This window comes from Buceros rhinoceros, unplaced genomic scaffold, assembly GCF_000710305.1.
Source record: "Buceros rhinoceros silvestris isolate BGI_N320 unplaced genomic scaffold, ASM71030v1 scaffold6698, whole genome shotgun sequence".
In the NCBI taxonomy this organism is placed as follows: domain Eukaryota; kingdom Metazoa; phylum Chordata; class Aves; order Bucerotiformes; family Bucerotidae; genus Buceros; species Buceros rhinoceros.
This window is the reverse complement of record NW_010428512.1, coordinates 1-17192: the sequence shown is the minus strand read 5'-3', so window position 1 is coordinate 17192 and position 17192 is coordinate 1. Positions and strand designations below refer to the sequence as shown.

The window sequence follows — 17192 nt, the reverse complement described above, 5'->3', positions numbered from 1 at the left end:
CAGTGGCACCAAGTCTAGTGGGAGACCACTAATTATCCCAGGGGTCACTACTGGGTCCAATCTCCTGGAGCACCCCTCAAATGAGATGTTGAGACTGGAGCATCTCTTACATGAGGACAGGCTGAGAGACCTGGGGCTGCTCACCCTGGAGAAGAGAAGGCCCAGAGGGATCTCACCAGTGTATAGAAATACCTGAAGGGAACGTGCAAAGATGGAGCCAGGATCTTTCCAAGTGGTGCCCAGTGGCAGGACCAGAGGCAATGGGCACAACCTGAAACACAGGAGGGTCCCTCCAAACATTTTATTTTTTCCACTGTGAGTGTGACCGAGCACTGGCACAGGTTTCCCAGGAAGGCTGGGGACTCTCCATCCTTGAAGATATTCAGAAGCTGCCTGGACATGGTCCTGGGCAACCAGCTGTAGATGAACATGCTTGAGCAGGGAGGGTTGGACCAGACGACCTCCCAAGGGTCCCTTCCGACCTCAGACATTCTGCGATTCTGTGATTTGTTTAAAAGAGGAGAGACACTCCAATGTATTTCCCCTCATTTTATTATTTTGATCTCTTCCAAAAATAGTGTAACAATGTACTTCCAAACAAAATTTGATACAAGAAATCTAACAAAACTAGTTTTGAAACGCACAGTTCAGTGAAACACTTCAGCACTTCTAACGTGGAGGCATTTTTCAGCTAGTTTCATGAGCACTAATTCTAGCAGACGAGAGTCTTCTCTTAATTTCAGCAGCAGAACTGACTGTGGTTCCGCTGCTTTGGTGAAGGTTATAGGTGTTCCAGACAACAAACAAAACCAAAAATCAGGAGTCACGGAGAAAGGCTATCACCTAATTACAGGGGGAAGGCAACACAACTACAAACTCAAGTAATCTGAATGCCTAACTCTGTCCCACAAACGTTCTGTCCTAGGTTTGTTAGAACTTTTCAAAACACTCATGTACCACCATCACTTTACTGTTACAGCTCTGTGTGAACTCTACCAGCCAACAGCAGCCAACAGCTACCGTCAGCCCAAGAGGGAGAGAAAAACCACAAAGTACCCACATCTTTCAGTAGTGAGTGACTACAGGCACGTGGAAAGCAGAGCTGACACCACGCCAGCAATCCCTCAGCCACCCGTGAGAGGCTGAGGGGCAGTTCAGACGGTGGTTAGGCACAGTTCTGCCTACCAATATCATTAGATCATTATCATATTCCCAAAACAAAATATTGGGCTCTAATTTGGGGGCTGCTATCCAGGTGCACCAGGCGTGTACACACGTACACAGCCCCCTCTCCCAGAGTGAATTTCTAGTAACCTCAAATGTTACACAAGCTCCTCTTTTGGTTCACGATCCACTATGTCACCGTGTTTCTTAGGGACTGCAGTGAGGTTCCCATCACGACCAACAGCTCGTTTTTCTGCTGAGCGCATCTGCAATTTTATGAAACAAGTAAGAAACACATCCTAAGATCTGTCTAATAAGTTTCACAAGACATTAAAGCTACCAAAAAGTCAGGAGAGTCTTTAATACAATAAAAAAAAATGTTCATTAATCTAAGTTCAGCAGCAGTTAGTGATTACCACACAGTCATACTTGGGAAAACAAACGCAGAGGTCTAAAACTTTAGAAATTCTGTTCTTTCTGAGCAGTTTTGTACAGAACGTTTAACCTGGAAAGCACCACAAAATGACACTACGTATCAGCAAGCACGAAAAACAAGAACATCATGGGACTTTACACCTGGAATACCACTCAGGTGGATGTACGCTGCAGGCGTGAGCACGGCACGGAGGTACTTGCACTGACTCGGGTATTACTTGCCACTTGGCTCTGCATGCACCGTGGACATACCCTGGACGTCTGGATGTATCTCGTTATGAACTAACTGAGCTCTGCAGTACAGTATTTCAGCCCTCATTCTGCACCATCAAAGTCAACAAAAGTTATTTTTCTACCATTTGTTTCTAAGACAAAGTTGTGTCAAGTTCAAGCATGCAGATTGCTTACAAATGCTTAAAAAGACGGGTTCAAATCTTCCTTCTATATACACTCACAAGTCCAGCTGTCACAGACAGGCCATGGAACTCAGAACCATGAGCTTGCTCGAATTTTTGGTAGTGTCCTGCACGCTTCTGATAATTACAAAATAAAACATAAAAAAATAGTTGCCGCAGTGGATTTCTGATCATTCCAACTTGCACCTCTTGCTGCATCCAGTACGTGAAGTTTCACAGTTGCTTCTCAAATGCAAACACCAAGTAAATACCTAAAACACAAAAGGGAGTATTTAAAATTTCAGCTTCCTCTGCAACTCGATCAAGGTTTCAAACCCTAAACAGGTTGATACTCTGCCCAAACAACCTGTTAGGAGACTACTGAAATTATTCAAGGTGCGGTGGTTTCCCGATGAGCATTCGGTTCCAGCGCGGGGTTTTTAGACATATTTTCGCAATACAGCTAAGAATGCACAAAAGCAAAATATTTGAAACACCGCCAACACGGTTAATGCAACGCTAAGTTCAGTTAATGATACTACTGGAATGTGAATGGAATTCTTAAATCACTGTGCTGTAATTAACACCCACTGGTCACACACAACTAAGTTTAAAGACTCCTTCATACACACAGTGATGGACAACTTGGGGGAAAATCATCAATTTCATTTTTCATTAAAAGATGAATAAACTCGTGGTACAAAAGTACTATTTTTGCTCTTTTCAATTAGGGTGGACAAAGAAGAAATATTTACAAACATGAGACAGCATTGTCGCAACTCCAGAACAGTCTGGTTCTAGAAATGGATACTAAGTGTCCACACCAGCACCCTTGGAAACTCTTACTGGGCATATAATCCCTGCCACCCCTGTCAGGTGTTCTTACGCTTCATACCAGACAGGTAAGTTAAACCAGTTCCTTGAGACCAAGGGTCTAATTCAACATTTACAAGTTTCCACTTGAACTCCACTTTTATTTTAATGGATGAGGTGCCATAGCTACACTGCAAATTTTTCTCAAGACGAGCCTTTACTGCCTCAGCCATGAGTGAACGGATGGAGTTCCACGTAACCTTCCCAGGAATCAATCTTTATACTTAGAATCCTCAGACCCTTGTATCTGAGGGTTATTATGCTCAACACTGGAACAAATGGATGTCAGAAGTTTTCCACAAAATTTCAGAACGTATTTAACATCAGTTCGTCATTTTTTGGTGTCTGAGGCACTGACTTCTTTCTCCTCCCTCTATCAAACATTCAAATACCTCTTCACCATCCACATCTTAATTGCTTCTTCCTCAAACTTGTATCACTACAGGCAAAGACTGAAGTTTCAGTCCTTGTCTTCCCAAAACAGACTTGTATTATTTTTGATGAATGTACGTCCCAGCTGGAGTTTGTTTTCCAGTTGACTGGTACCAGTATAATATCCAAGAGTACCAAGTACAGTATTTAATCCTCTAACACCAGCAAAACTTTAACCCTGGCATCCTCGTCTCATACATGCTAAGAAAGGCTTCCCCAAACTATTTTAACCCAAAAGTTTCTGTGCTACTTAAATAAAGCAAAAGTTCAACCCATTTTATGCACTTCCCTCCCAGTCTCAAGAGACTCATGCACTACACAATCTATTCACAGGTATCTGAATAACATATAACAAGTAAGAAAATCTTGCTATGTTCTAAAATCTGGGTTTTCTTCCGTAACCGACACGCTATTTTACACACTTCCCACAGGAGTCATTCTGTCAACACTGAGTGTTCACCACAATACTTACTTGTCGCTTCCCATTCGGATTTACTCAATGTTCCCTAGACAAAAAAGGCAAAAACACAGTTTCAACAAAACTCAAGGAAACAATAAAACACCACTTTAACTCACCTTTAATCATCAGTTTTAACTCAGGATGACCAGTCTTTCACAGACCAACTTCTAACTGCCCGCACTGTTGAGGGACTAAAAGAGCTTTACTGTAGGTGACAGATATTTACAACTCCAATAACCAGGACAGCAGGGAATTGGAACACCCCAGTGATGGCACACACCTAAATTACACGGGTACAGGAGAAAGGGCCAATAGTCTGTTGGGCTGGATGCCTCTGTGCTGCAGAGGACGCTGAGTCCATACCTCGTATTGGCATGACTTGACCTGGCTGAGGCTGCTCTGCAGCCCGAGATGCTCATCACTCGTGCAGAAGGCAAGAACAGGCTCTATATCGCAGTGCTGCCACCTTTCCCGGGAAAACTGCCTGCCTCCACCTAACACCTCCCTGCAGCCCACAAAAACTCTGTTCACAAGAGACTAACTCCCAACCCAGCTCAGTCTTTGGTCTGACTTGATCATTCTCATGTCCTTATTTCTTAAAAGCAGCATTTTTTCTTTTTACAATTTTTAGATTTCAAAGACAGAGAGCAAGTTTCTTTTCCCTCTTGATGTAGGCTTTTTCTATGTACAGTAAAAGGAATACTTCTTCAGGAATTGAGCAGATGAACAGTAGATAAACCAATTACTATAAATGAAAAACCCAAGTGGAAAAACTTCAAGTTGACCAGCCTCATGCTGCATCTGTGACAAAGAAATCGGATGCCATCTCTCAGTAACTGCATATGGTTTTACTAAAACTGCAATCTTTACTCGGACTTTTGGTTGTCTCTGGTCAAAAAGCCTCAACACAAAAAAAAGACCTAAAGTTCAGACTGAGACAGCCAACATTGCTTATCAGGAACCATCCAGCATGAATAGTTAGGTGAAACCAAGCCTTGGTGAGGTTTCCCTCCAGGCTGACTCCCCAAATGCAGAGCGAAGCAAACTCGCAGCTCTGTGCTGTGCTGAACAACTGTGAATATGTTGCCCCGCAGCCTGGCTACAGCTGCAGAGGCACTAGCCAAGAGGAGCAGCTCCTGGGGAAACACTGCAGCAGGCACTGCCTGTCCTGCGAAAGGAAAACCCTTTATAACAACCATGAGAAAGCCAGCAAGCTCAGAAAGGCAGCAGGTGCTTTGGGAGACAGGACTAGAAGCAGAAAAACGATATTTAATTGGATCGCTGATCTAAAACCTAATACAGCCTCCATTAAAGATGGGTCAGTATTCTTTGATTTCTGAAGTCATAAATTGAGCTGCCAAAACAGAAGAAATGCAGAAAAACATGTGGCGGGATGGCAGACTAAGTTTATACAAGGTAAGATTACGATCATCACACGGGAAGTTTCTTTTCATTCCAGAACATGTATATTTAACAAAATTGAGGGTGGAAACATATGGATTTAGTTTTATGCACGTTGGACTAGTCTAATTCCAGGAGCATTGTTTTAAAAAAACAAAATAAGTACAGAAGATTTTTAAAAATAGCATTTACAGAACTTTAATAAAATTGGCTGAGAAGGGAGCCGGATCTTCTCCACCCAAAAAGAGAATAAAAAACAGCATTTAAGATTTCAAATACATACAGCACTATGAAGAAAGGTTTCAACCCTCCTGTTGGAGGATCGAAAGAAGAAAACTAAAGCTTTAAATCACTACTGAGAAGATCCAGAACACAAGAAAATTCTTCAGGCTAAGCAGTTATGTCAGCACAGGTGCCAAGGAAAAGATGACAAAATATCCTTTCCCTGTTGTAAAGAAGCAGCCACCAGGTGACTGAAAGGTCAGGACCTCAATTTTAGACACCATTTGTTCTAGTGAAGTAAGAAGGAACTTACCAACGGTACCTTTGCTTTGCCATCTTTGATGAACTCGTTTGCATGCTCGTAATCGTCAGGTTTATCAGAAACGAGCCTGGAATCGCCAAATGTAGAGAAAGGCTGGAAACAGAGAAACAATAAGAAAAAATATTAATTGTGTAGTAAGACACATTAGTCAGGGGTTTGTCACAACACAGGCCAGAACGGAGGCCAGTAGTTATTAAGAGGATCTTAAGAACAGATCTCTCCTTCATTGCACCTACAAGCTCAGGTCTGATATCCCCTATTTCCCAACGCCCAGGATTTAGAAATCAACTTTTATCCTTATGTCTGCGACTCAAGGGAAACAGAATAACCACAGACATTATCCTCCGTGCACAGCTCACTATGAGCGTTACCGAGATAAACCCCCTCTTGGAACAGCAGCCGAACAAACCAGCCTCTTATGCAGAACTACTAAGAAATGAGCAACTACGATTGCAAACAGAACGCTTAAAATGCTTCGCCACCACTCAGGAGCTGTAACACAAGCATAAAACTGATTCTTCAAAACTAGTATGTTCTTATTTAGGAAGACAGTTACTCCATAATGGTCTGTACTTAATGAGGCCATCCTCAGCTGTAAGGGGCCACTAAATTAAGTCAGCTCTCACTTTTACTAATAATGAAGCTGCTATGTCAAAGGCGGTGTCACGCTACTGGCAAATGAGCCCATACAAAGCACTGTCACTGTCAGAGTCAACAGGGACGGTCAAGCCCACCTCAGCCCACGTGACTCAGTTTAATAAGTCACCAGATGCTCGACCTGATAGTTTTGTGCTGAAAAATTCTACTGTTTGAGGGAGGAGGGAAGGACAGAGAACTGTGAGTAAAACCAAAGCCTTGGAGATGGTATTGAAAAGCTTCTCTGAAGCTGCTACAGTCATCCAGGATAAGAGCTTCAGGATGAAAAAAAGCAACAACATTGGGCAAAACCATAAGCTCAGTTACAGTGAAGTACCATTTTCTTCTACAAACACAGCCTGTCCTTTTATTCCTACAACAATTATTTCTCTGCCTTTTCAACTGACATTCCTTACACAAAGATCCAGGTTTCAGTCTCTCTGCTGAGAAGAAACGGATTGTGGTTACCACTGCCTGACACCAACATGATTCTTCTGCTTCTACTTCATGAAAACAAAAACGTGCCTCAAAATTGAAATTTTACCTACAAAACTGAATCACTCTAGTGAGTGCTGATGCCCAGGTGATGGCTGAGACAAGCTGCAGAGGTGGCCTCTGCGAGGGGAGGCTGGGGCTGCCTCGTGCCACACACGGTCAAGTTCTCCCAGCTGGGAGCCACCACAGGGTATGGCTGGCCCCCTCAGCCATGAGTGGGGCATCTGTGGGAAAGCGCGTTTCAGAAAGGGCAAAAAACCTGCACAACATCTACAAGAGACGATTGAGGAAAAATGTGAAACTACCCTGCAGACACCCAGGCCAGAGAAGGAGGGCAAGGAGGTGCTCCAAGCACCAAAGAAACAACTCTGCAGCTCCTGGAGAAGATCATGGTGATGAAGGTTTTCTCTGCAGCCCATGGAGGACCACAGTGGAGCAGACATCCACTTGCAGCCCATGGAGGACCCCCCCATCACAGGAGGTGGACGTGCCCTGAAGGAAGCCACAGCCTATGGAGACCACATGCAGGAGCAGGCTCCTAGCAGAACCTGTGGTCTGTGGAGAAGAGCCCAACCAGGAGCAGGTTTTCTGACAGGAGCTGCAACCCCATGAAGAACGAACCCATGCTGGAGCAGCCTGTTCCTGAAGGACTGTACCCAATGGAGAAAACGCACACAGGAGCGGTCTGAGAAGGACTGTATCCCACTGGAGGAACCCCACACTAGAGCAGAGGAAAAGCGTGAAGAGGAAGGAGAGACAGAGACAAAGTGTTACGGACTGACCACAACCCTCACTCCCCATCGCTCTGGGCAGGGAGACGAGGCAGGAAGGTCAGGAGCAAAGGAGTGAAGCTGAGACTAGGAACAAGCAGCGGGTAGGGGAGAAGGTGGTTTTAGGTTTGTCTTTGTTCCTCACCATCCTACTCTTTTTTTTTTTCTTTTATAGGTAACAAATTAAATTAATCTCCAAGTTTAGTCAATTTTACCCATGACAGTAATTACTAAGCAACTTCCCTGTCTTTATCTTAACCCACAAGTTTTATTTACATTCTCCCCCTTTCCTGTTAGGAAGATGAAATGAGAGAGCAGGTTGATGAGTGTCCGGCAGCCAGTCAAGGTCAATTCATACTTTCAGCCACAGGAGTTTAATTCTTCTATTGGTAGCCCTCAATTAATAGTGCAACGTTCGCAACAGGAACTTCAATTATTGCACAAATAATTAACAAGACATAAAAAGCTATTTAAACAGAAATTAACTCCATATTTACCTCCAAGGCCTGCATCCTCCTTAACAGCATTTTATGCTCGTTGTTCTTGATTTTTTCTTCATAGAATTCTCGAAATGTCATTTTGTAGACTAATTTCATCCCGTGCTTCTTCGCCATTCTGCCAACAATAAGCTTAATTAGGGAATCCACAAAATTATTGTTTTATTTTCAAAGGAACAGTGTTAAGCCACAGTGACATCTTATGGTATTCACTAGGATTACTCTCTTTCTACACTGTTTTTTTAGCAGAGGTATTTAGATGAAAATAACTGCACTAGCACCACAAACTCTACTTTTTTTAATTAGGACAAAAATATTTGCATAGGAAAATGTCTCTTCTTCCAACACACAGAAGGGCACTCACAGATTTAGAGGATGAAAAAATAAGTCACAGCAAAAATCCTACAAATGTCCAAAAGAAGTTAGAGAAGACAAGAAACAGGTAAAACGATGAAGAGGATATGCAAGAAGGCTCGATGAAGGAGTAAAGAAAGGTAGAACGAAGCTCCCCAAACAGTTAAGATTAAAGAAGAAAAAGTCGACAGCCCTAAAGGTTTACTGAGATCCAACATATCAGACGCAGACATTCTCATGTGAGACCTAGTTTAAGTCTTCACAGATGTTGACCAGAGCACCTTCAACTGAGCGCAACAGACAGATGACAGTTGTGGATGGATGGAAAGGCAGGAAAACTCTGCATTTGGAGCAACAACAAAAATGAAGCATTGGAAAATATACTAAGAAAGCCAAAATACAATTTTCTGCAAGTATTACGCAAAGACACACGAACTAAACAAATGCTTATTATGTTTTACAGCTTTCACTCACTGTGTAAAGAATTCACAACTTAACTTACTCTTCCAGTAATGGAAAGTAAACCAAGAACTCAGGGACATCAACCACTTCTTCCAAGTGGAAATCATACTTGCAGCCAAACAAGGGATATTCTCCCTTCTTTTCAAATTTCACACTGTACACCTCATTCCCAAATGAGTTTGTTTCTGAAGCCTCGAGTCGCTTCCTGTGAAATGAGATATAAACAAACATTGATGAACTAGGTTTTAATTTAACAGGCAGAGAAAACTCCGCACAAGAGGCCTGGAAGAGTTTCTCCCAGTACTCAGCATTCAGTGATCTCTGTAGTTTCCCACTCCCTTATCCGGTAAGGCAATGAAACAACAAAAATAGAGAAGCAGCACACGAGGTTTTACCACTCCTATACAATATACCGAGGACTCAGCAGACCTAGGAAATTAACCTTTAGAGCAGACACAGTCTGGGCTTCTTGGAACAACCACAGTTACTCCCCAGGCTGTGGCTATTTTGACACTATTTAAGTCATTACAGAGGGTTTATACATGAACATCTATACGCTGTACCAGAAGAGACAAGGACTAGTACAGATTTTCCTGTTTGAGTCAAGGTCATGAGATTTTCCTGACTAGAATCCAGAATTGTTACAATAAACTTGCTGTTGTTTGCACAAAAATAAACCAGAGCACCGTAAGAACGACTGTCACTTAACAGTGAGTGCTTCACCGGCTTTTGGAAGAATAATAAAATATAAAAGTACTTACACAAGTTCAAAGCTATTTGGAGTGGTGCCAATGAAATACCCTCCAGGAGCGAGGTTCCCACAAGCGTTTTTAAGCATCGTGTCAGCCTGCTCATACGTCTCAAATGAGTAATGGTAAACAAACTGACAGCTGCAGATGTCAAAGCGCATATCTGGATCACTGTACTTGGAAGACAAGAGATCCTGAAACAGATTAAAAAGAAAAAGGTTGTAAGAAAAGCTACAGAAACAAGCATGAGTCACTTAAATCTTCCCACAAATAGGCCTCTCCCATAATTCTTTCAAGTTTTTCCTTTCAGCCCCCATTCCCTCACAAGTCCAACAAGGACAAAATGAAAAAGGTAAGAAGGAGTAAGGACAAGTCCTCTGCTGCACAGAAACCATTCGGGAACAAACATGAAACACACATTTCAAAGTTATGTCCAAAACTTCCTTCCGTGTGGTCAAGTAACACCACTGCACCTGAAAGGCCAAAACTCGAGGTTAGTTACCAAAGAGTTTCCGGAAATACTTTACAGCTGAGGGTTTATAACTGGCCATGATTTAGCTGGAAAAAATATTGTTATGAAATTATTTTTCTGTTTACTAAGTCTCTATAATGAGAACTGACCCATTAAACACATAACTGAGAGGAGGAGGAGTTGTTTCAAACGTGGCAGTTGGCCCTGCCCACAAGCTGTATTTGCCTTCATTCTTGTACACCTACATACACACGTATCGACATACTCCTCCCCAGCGCAGAGCAAGTAACTAGTAACTCTGAAGAATCTGAAGCATTTGAAATTTGTCAGGTTAAAGCTTGCCACAGTTTGACCCTGTACTCAGCAGTCCCCGAACTCTTCTTAATCAGGCATCTTTGACACAATACTAGGAGCGTCGTAAATAACACAGGAGCTCACGTTCTCCCCAAAGCCCATGATAGGTGTTCTGTACGTAAAATATTTCTTATTTAACAATTCTACCTGAGTTTCTCTTCTCTCCCAGACTTCCCATCCATCCACTCATTCCCAGACTCTACCAGTTCGTGCCACATACTGTCAATGTTCTGTGTGTGGCAAGACAAAAACAGACTTCATATACCCATCACAGCAATTTTATCTGTTACTTTACTGCCCCTCCACGTTTTGAGAAAGGGATACAGGAAACTGAGAAACAGAGGTGGGAGGGATTAGACAAGCCGCAAGATTGAGATTCTGCAGTACATACAACACAGATGATAGAGGTACAAAGTCAGGGAGGTGCACTTCTGTGTGCACGGACAGACAGAACAGAGTGTGCAACAGAAAATACAAGTGCATGTAAGACTGAGCTGTAACAGCAGCCTTTCTGTCCTGGCCAAGGCTCTCTCCTCTCTCCCTGACTGTAATTTTGAGCCAAGAGATAGGACCTGGAACCTGTAACAGACTGCATTCCTCAGAAGGGGAGGCAACCAAGAATTCAAGCGAATAACTTGTCCTGCAAGGCTGGAAAGAGCAGGTTCAGCCTTTCCAGAGATATGCTGGAAGCAGGCAGGCTCTGTCCCTCAGCCTGCATCACCAGGGCGCTCTCAGCCTGCACTTCTCGGAAGCAAAAGCAGTGCTGGGTACGAGACTATCTCCTAAGCCTCTCACTACCACCTCCAGACAATCTAAGAAATCTGCTCTATCACACAAGTTTTGAAGTTTGCATTAAAGTAATTAAAATGCTGCTAGAAAAAAAAACCACTGGGATAAACAAAATGCACAAGTCGACTCAGAAAATGTCCCTTATTCATAAAAACACATTCACCAAGACAGTTTCCAATATCTCAGGGTGGCTCCCAGAACTCCAGAGGTGAGTAGTCATTCCCTTCCCCTTGTCAAGTGAAAGAAACTGCAAGCACCAGATTTATCATCTGCAAAAGCCAATCAGGCTTCAAGAATGTTACGCAGTAGAACAGTCAGGAAACGCACATAACTACACCTTACACAACTTCTCAGCAGCCACGTGGTTGATTCTCCTGATAGTACAACAACCTGATCTTAAAAATATACATGTCCAAAATAGTACACCACCACCATCACTTCCTATACGTAGCAGAGGAACGTTAAATCTCCAAAGTATTACGGAGCAGAAGAACTGTACCTTGGTACTATCCGCTTGGATAAATTCTGCATCAAAAATATGCTCGTTGTAACGACACCGGGCTTTCATGTCTTCGTATCGCTGCCTGCACTGTTGCACAGAAATGTCAGCGATATCTACACACGGAAAGAGAAATTCAAAATGAATAGATCGATAAATAAATAAGCAGTGTGTAAGCTGGTGCCCAGACAAGAAAATTGGAGTGATTGCTGCAACACAGCAGATCCATTATGGCAGGGATAACAGCTGACCTTCAGTTACACTCTGAGGGGAACAAACAGTCTTATTTCCAATTTGGAGAATTTAAGGAATTAATTTGCAGGAAGCATTTAGGACTGTAACTCTTTGTCATTTTCAGTCTTTACTTCAAGACAAAAGCTGTAATCTGAAGATTCTGGAAAGCTCCCACCCACAGAAGGGCAAAGTCAGCCTCCGACATCTCAAGGGATGGATACTGATTAACTACTAATTAATTCTGACATACACTGATATATTGCATGATGGGAATTTTTAAATTTTATTTTTAATACTGTTCCTCTCACGCATCGAGTCTCACTGAATAATAATAGTTGGCACAAATTTCAAAACCAACAATAGGCAATAAATCCCCTTTGTAAGTAAAGCAATTAACTGTATTTGAAGGCTGACAACCAAGTTTTATGAAATGTTAGTGTCCAATTAAATTTGAAATTAAGTAATACTCCCTCTGATTATCCTTGGGATGCTTTTGGGGAAAGGGAAGATGGTATCTCCCTCCCAACACCTAAGCAAACATACGTGTCTATGGTTTCCCCTTAAAACACCGACATCCGTTCCCTGGAAAGCGAGCGCCTCTTCTTACCAGTACAGACAAGCTTTTTTATTCTGCCTTTTTTCCACTTCAGTAAGTCTCCACCTTTGCCACATCCTAGATCCAAAACGGTTATATCACTCTTTTTCTGTCGTACCCGGTCTATAAATTCACCTGAAAAAATAAAAAGAGAGAAGGTTACCCAGCTCTCTGTAACTCACCTACAGGGTACAGAGAAGCCTCAAGGGCCACTGGGTTTGGGAATTTTAAAACCTAAACCTCTTTTCCTAGAAACCACTAATGATGAAAGGAACCACAAACTTCTAAAACTATGGAGAAGATAATGAATATTTTCTGTGTTTAATGTGCTTTGCATGTCACGGCACCGGAGCTCTGAACTGTTTCCCTGGCCAAGGAAAAATTGCATATCGTTAAACAACGGCCCTCTGCGTCAGGAGGGAAACAGAGCTCCCTTTCATCACCTTCATAACAAAGGCAGATGTGATTTGGAAGTATGGGAACGGTTTTGCAGAAGAGTACAAGCCAGTTAAACACATCAGCCACACCACTTCCTTGCAGTCACTTCCGAAAAGAACCTCAAGTTTTCCACTCGCTCTCCTAGGCCTTGCAGAAACGTTAGCTACGTGCCCGCTGTCCTTTCACCCTCCGTACACCAGTTTCTCTCTCTCCTCTATCTCCACTCTGTCGAGATTATCTCTGCTCTGACTGCTGTTGGCATATTATGCAAAACCTATCAACATGATGGCAACTTTTCTTCACAGTACGAGACGTGAAATATGTTTTTATACAACTGCCATAACACCACAATCCTGAAATTCATTGTGACGGAAAAGCTTCCACACCAGCTTCAGGAACAGCTTTACATAAACCGCAATGCTGCTTCGAACTGCGCCGATCGCGTGCTGCTTTTTGTTCTGCTGTAAGAGAAACGGTGCCAACATCTCCTGGCACAGATCCCTCTTCACGAATCTGTGGTGCTGCGCTGATAATTCTTTCCTTTGTTTGCAGATATTTGATGGATTTGTTTCCTCACTTTGGAATTAATTTGCGGGAGAGCAGACTTTGCCTTTCAGGAAAGGCTGCTGATTCTTGAAGATCTACATCCAAGCCATCACAATCCTCTAGTTTTTCATCTTTTAAATCATTGACTATGGGTAATACAGAAAATATTTATGTGGTCAGGTTTCCTGCAGAATCACTAAATCAAGACCTGAGGGCAGACTGCTCTGAGAAAAATGGCTAAGGAATTATTTGAGATAGATTTAAACAACAAGAACAGCTCGATCTTACAAGAACAGATGAATTCTTCGTGATGTAAAGCTGCACCTTTCTCTTTAAAAATGTCATGAAGAAGAACAGTATGAACTCTTCCTAGTTTTCAGGTCAGTTGATCTTTAAAACTGCAGCGTACATTTGGCACTCCAACAAAGTAAAACAGTATCACAGAGACACAAAATAAACATAAATACAGATGTTTCATTGCCCTTGAAAGTCCTCCTATGTATTAAGAGACAAAGTGCCATAACACCATCAGAAAGCAGAAAAAAGGTACATTGGATACAAAAATTAGTACATCTTATTAAAGTCTCTGCAATCAGTAAAGGAAGCTTACCAATGAGGACGCTCTTTGTCCAGTTATTGAAGTTTCGGAGGTAGAATATGCGAGACTGGCTGCGTTTTTCCAACCCAACCTCCTGAAGCTCATTATAATGTGCAGCTACAGCTTGCCCATGGCCCGTCTCACACTGAAGAAATGGGAGAAGGAATAGATTTAAGCAGCAAATTCTTTTCCGCATAATCCAAAGACATATGTTCACTTCAAGGATTTAAGAAAGTAAAGAAGTAACAGTATGAAAAGCACCATCATTATAAATATATATATAAAAACATTTTCTGTATCTGTCCTGGTACTGACGTCAGCACTCGCATTATCAGAGACAACACCCTTAAAAACTGAATCCCCTTGTCAGTAGGTCCGAGTAATTTCTGATGGGTTATGCCCAGCATATTTACCTCACAGAAACACTTAACTTTCAGCTCACTAATACTCTCACCACTCTCGAAGAATCCGTTTCATTCCCCTTCAGCCTGGACTGAAGAAGAGGATGTTCCTCCTCCAGAAACTTTAAGCTTCTTCAAAAATCCAGTTTCAGAAATTTAGGGTTTACATCTAACAGAAATGTATAAACTGCCAATTTAACCAAAATGCCAACTAGCTGCTGTCACATAAAGCCCTACCTCGATGATCCCACTGCCAGAGCTTTAGGCAGCCCATGGTAAGAGAACGAGAGTAAAGACTTGACAATGTATCCCACTTAACACCTAACAGCAGTAGAAATGCCTACTCCAAGAGATTTCTGTCCCATGTGACAGACACAGAGAAGCAGCCAATACCCAGATATTACGATCCTAACGTTTCTTCACCTTAAAAATAATCTTTCATTGCCTATATGAAATTGAAATCAATTCCGAACAAAATGCAAAGTAACAGAATGTGGAGACCCAACGTAAGTTCTGCGAGGCACAGAAGTGTCTGAGGTAACAGTACAAACTCGAATGAAGGATTCGCACTTAAAACCCATAAACACACTATAAAGCCCCAGCCAGTGTGAATTCACCCAGCAGCTACTACCCAAGCCAACAGCCCGGAATTCTACTATTCAGGCAGCAGCTCCTCAAGGGAGAAGATGGTTCAACTCATTTTAATGCACAGCACTACCCCAGAACTACCTTATTAAAAAGGTGGAAGGGTTAACAGTGTCCCTACCACAACCAAGGGCTCCCCTTTACTGTACCAGACTGCTCACCCATAAATTATCATCCTGGAAAAATTCCGAACAGAGGAACACAACGTTCGGTCAAAGACATTTTCGAATTATGCTTAGATAAAATACACCTTGACTAAGCGTGTGCTGGGATCAGGTTTCTTACCATTCCCGTGACCCTCTTTCTCCTCCGTTAAGCCCGACATCACTTATGCGCCTGTTACTCCACAACGAAGCTACCCACAAACTTTGATGTTTGGGGTTTCCAAATGTTCAGCATAAATATATTCAATCTTTTCCTTAGGCTTTGAAACAAGGAGTTGAACATAACGGGACATAGATGATACTCACCAATTTCTTACGAGGTTCATCTTCAAGATCTAAATTCCTCTTTTTTGTTCCGCTGCCCTGATGATCGCTCTCAACTTCTTTCTCCTTCTCAGCAGAGTGCACTGAAGCTGAACTATCGCCTTCCCAACCGACACCTGAATCTGCCTCTGAAGTACGAGGGGTTTTCTCCACCTCTTCATCCACACTCTTCTCCACGTCCTGTTCTTCCGTCTTGGTCAAATCAGCCATTTTTGACAGGTCGGTCTCCTTGTCCACTGCTCAGAACGGAAATCTACAGAGGGGGAGAAAAAACAACCCCCTGACTATTTTCAGTGATGCGTGGTTATGGCTGTGACTTTCAATCATAACTCTGGACCCGTGATGGGTTTTATAAAAACCCGAGACACGGCGTTATAAAAAAATAACAAGCCTTTGCCCCAGACAACGTACAGACCCCGGCTGTTGGTTAATAAAGACAGCGCACAAAAGTACGAGGGGTTTCAGAGAACTCTCATCATAGTAAGATCAACTTAAAATACATCTTTACTCTTCGTGTCTGAGTCTTTTTCGTTCTCTCTCATGATTCAACTGCAACGTGTTACTTGGTTTAAGAGGAAATCTTCCTATCAGTTGTAGGTTTTCAGGTTTGCCGAGAACATCCACTGTGCCTCGAGCTTCACCAAGACAAGGAATCTCCAACTGTAACTGAAATTCTGCACCGCCGCAACTACTGATGCAGTCCGCAGGACTGCAAATCACTGCTACGAAGCTCGTTTAGTCTCCAGCACATCATGTCCTTCTTCACACCACCGTCAGGAGGGGACCACCACACAGAAACCCAGAACAGCTTTCCTCAGAACCGATGGCCACCACAGATGGCTTATGGAAATCATTTTTCCACCACAGTACAGCACCTAACTCACACTTCCAACAAAGCAACACACGCTTTCTTCACTTCACCCAGCTCTTCCAAGCAGTTTCCCAGATGCTTTTAAGGCCCAAATTTAGAAGTGATCAGAATCTGATAACCAGTGGTGGCAAACAGGCACCCAAAGGCAGCTTCATCAGAAGAAAAGCTGTAGAGCTCAAAATCCCTCAGGAGTCCATACTGGGACCAGTGCTGTTTCATATCTTCATCAATGGCACAGACACTGGGATCGAGGGCACCCTCAGCAAGTTTGCAGATGACATCAAGCTGAGAGGTGCTGCTGACTTGCCTGAGGGACAGGATCCATCCAGAGAGACCCGGACAAGCTGCAGAAGTGGGCGCGTGTGAAACTCATGAGCCTGACAAGACCAAGTGCAAAGTTCTGCACCTGGGTCACAGCAATCCCCGCTATCAGCATAGGCTGGGGATGAGGGATGGAGAGCTGCCCAGAGGAGAAGGACTTGGGGGTGTTGGTGAATGACAGGCTGGACATGAGCAATCAATGCACATTTGCAGCCCAGAAGCCAACCATGTCTTGGGCTCATTCCCAGCAGCGTGGGCAGCAGGGCAAGGGAGA

At 43.0% G+C, this 17192-nt stretch overlaps 1 protein-coding gene across 1 annotated transcript; it reads right to left on the bottom strand.

Moving 5' to 3' along the window:
- Positions 1 to 1989: 1989 nt before the first annotated feature.
- On the bottom strand, positions 1990 to 15936 carry RNMT (RNA (guanine-7-) methyltransferase). The gene is made up of 10 exons (XM_010142303.1): positions 15709 to 15936; positions 14205 to 14337; positions 12623 to 12745; positions 11782 to 11897; positions 9680 to 9861; positions 8959 to 9123; positions 8103 to 8220; positions 5696 to 5797; positions 3772 to 3805; positions 1990 to 2266 (listed from the first exon to the last, which is right to left on the bottom strand). The coding sequence occupies exons 1-10, from the start codon at positions 15934 to 15936 to the stop codon at positions 2229 to 2231; spliced, it is 1239 nt and encodes a 412-aa protein (XP_010140605.1). The 3' UTR covers positions 1990 to 2228.
- Positions 15937 to 17192: the final 1256 nt, after the last annotated feature.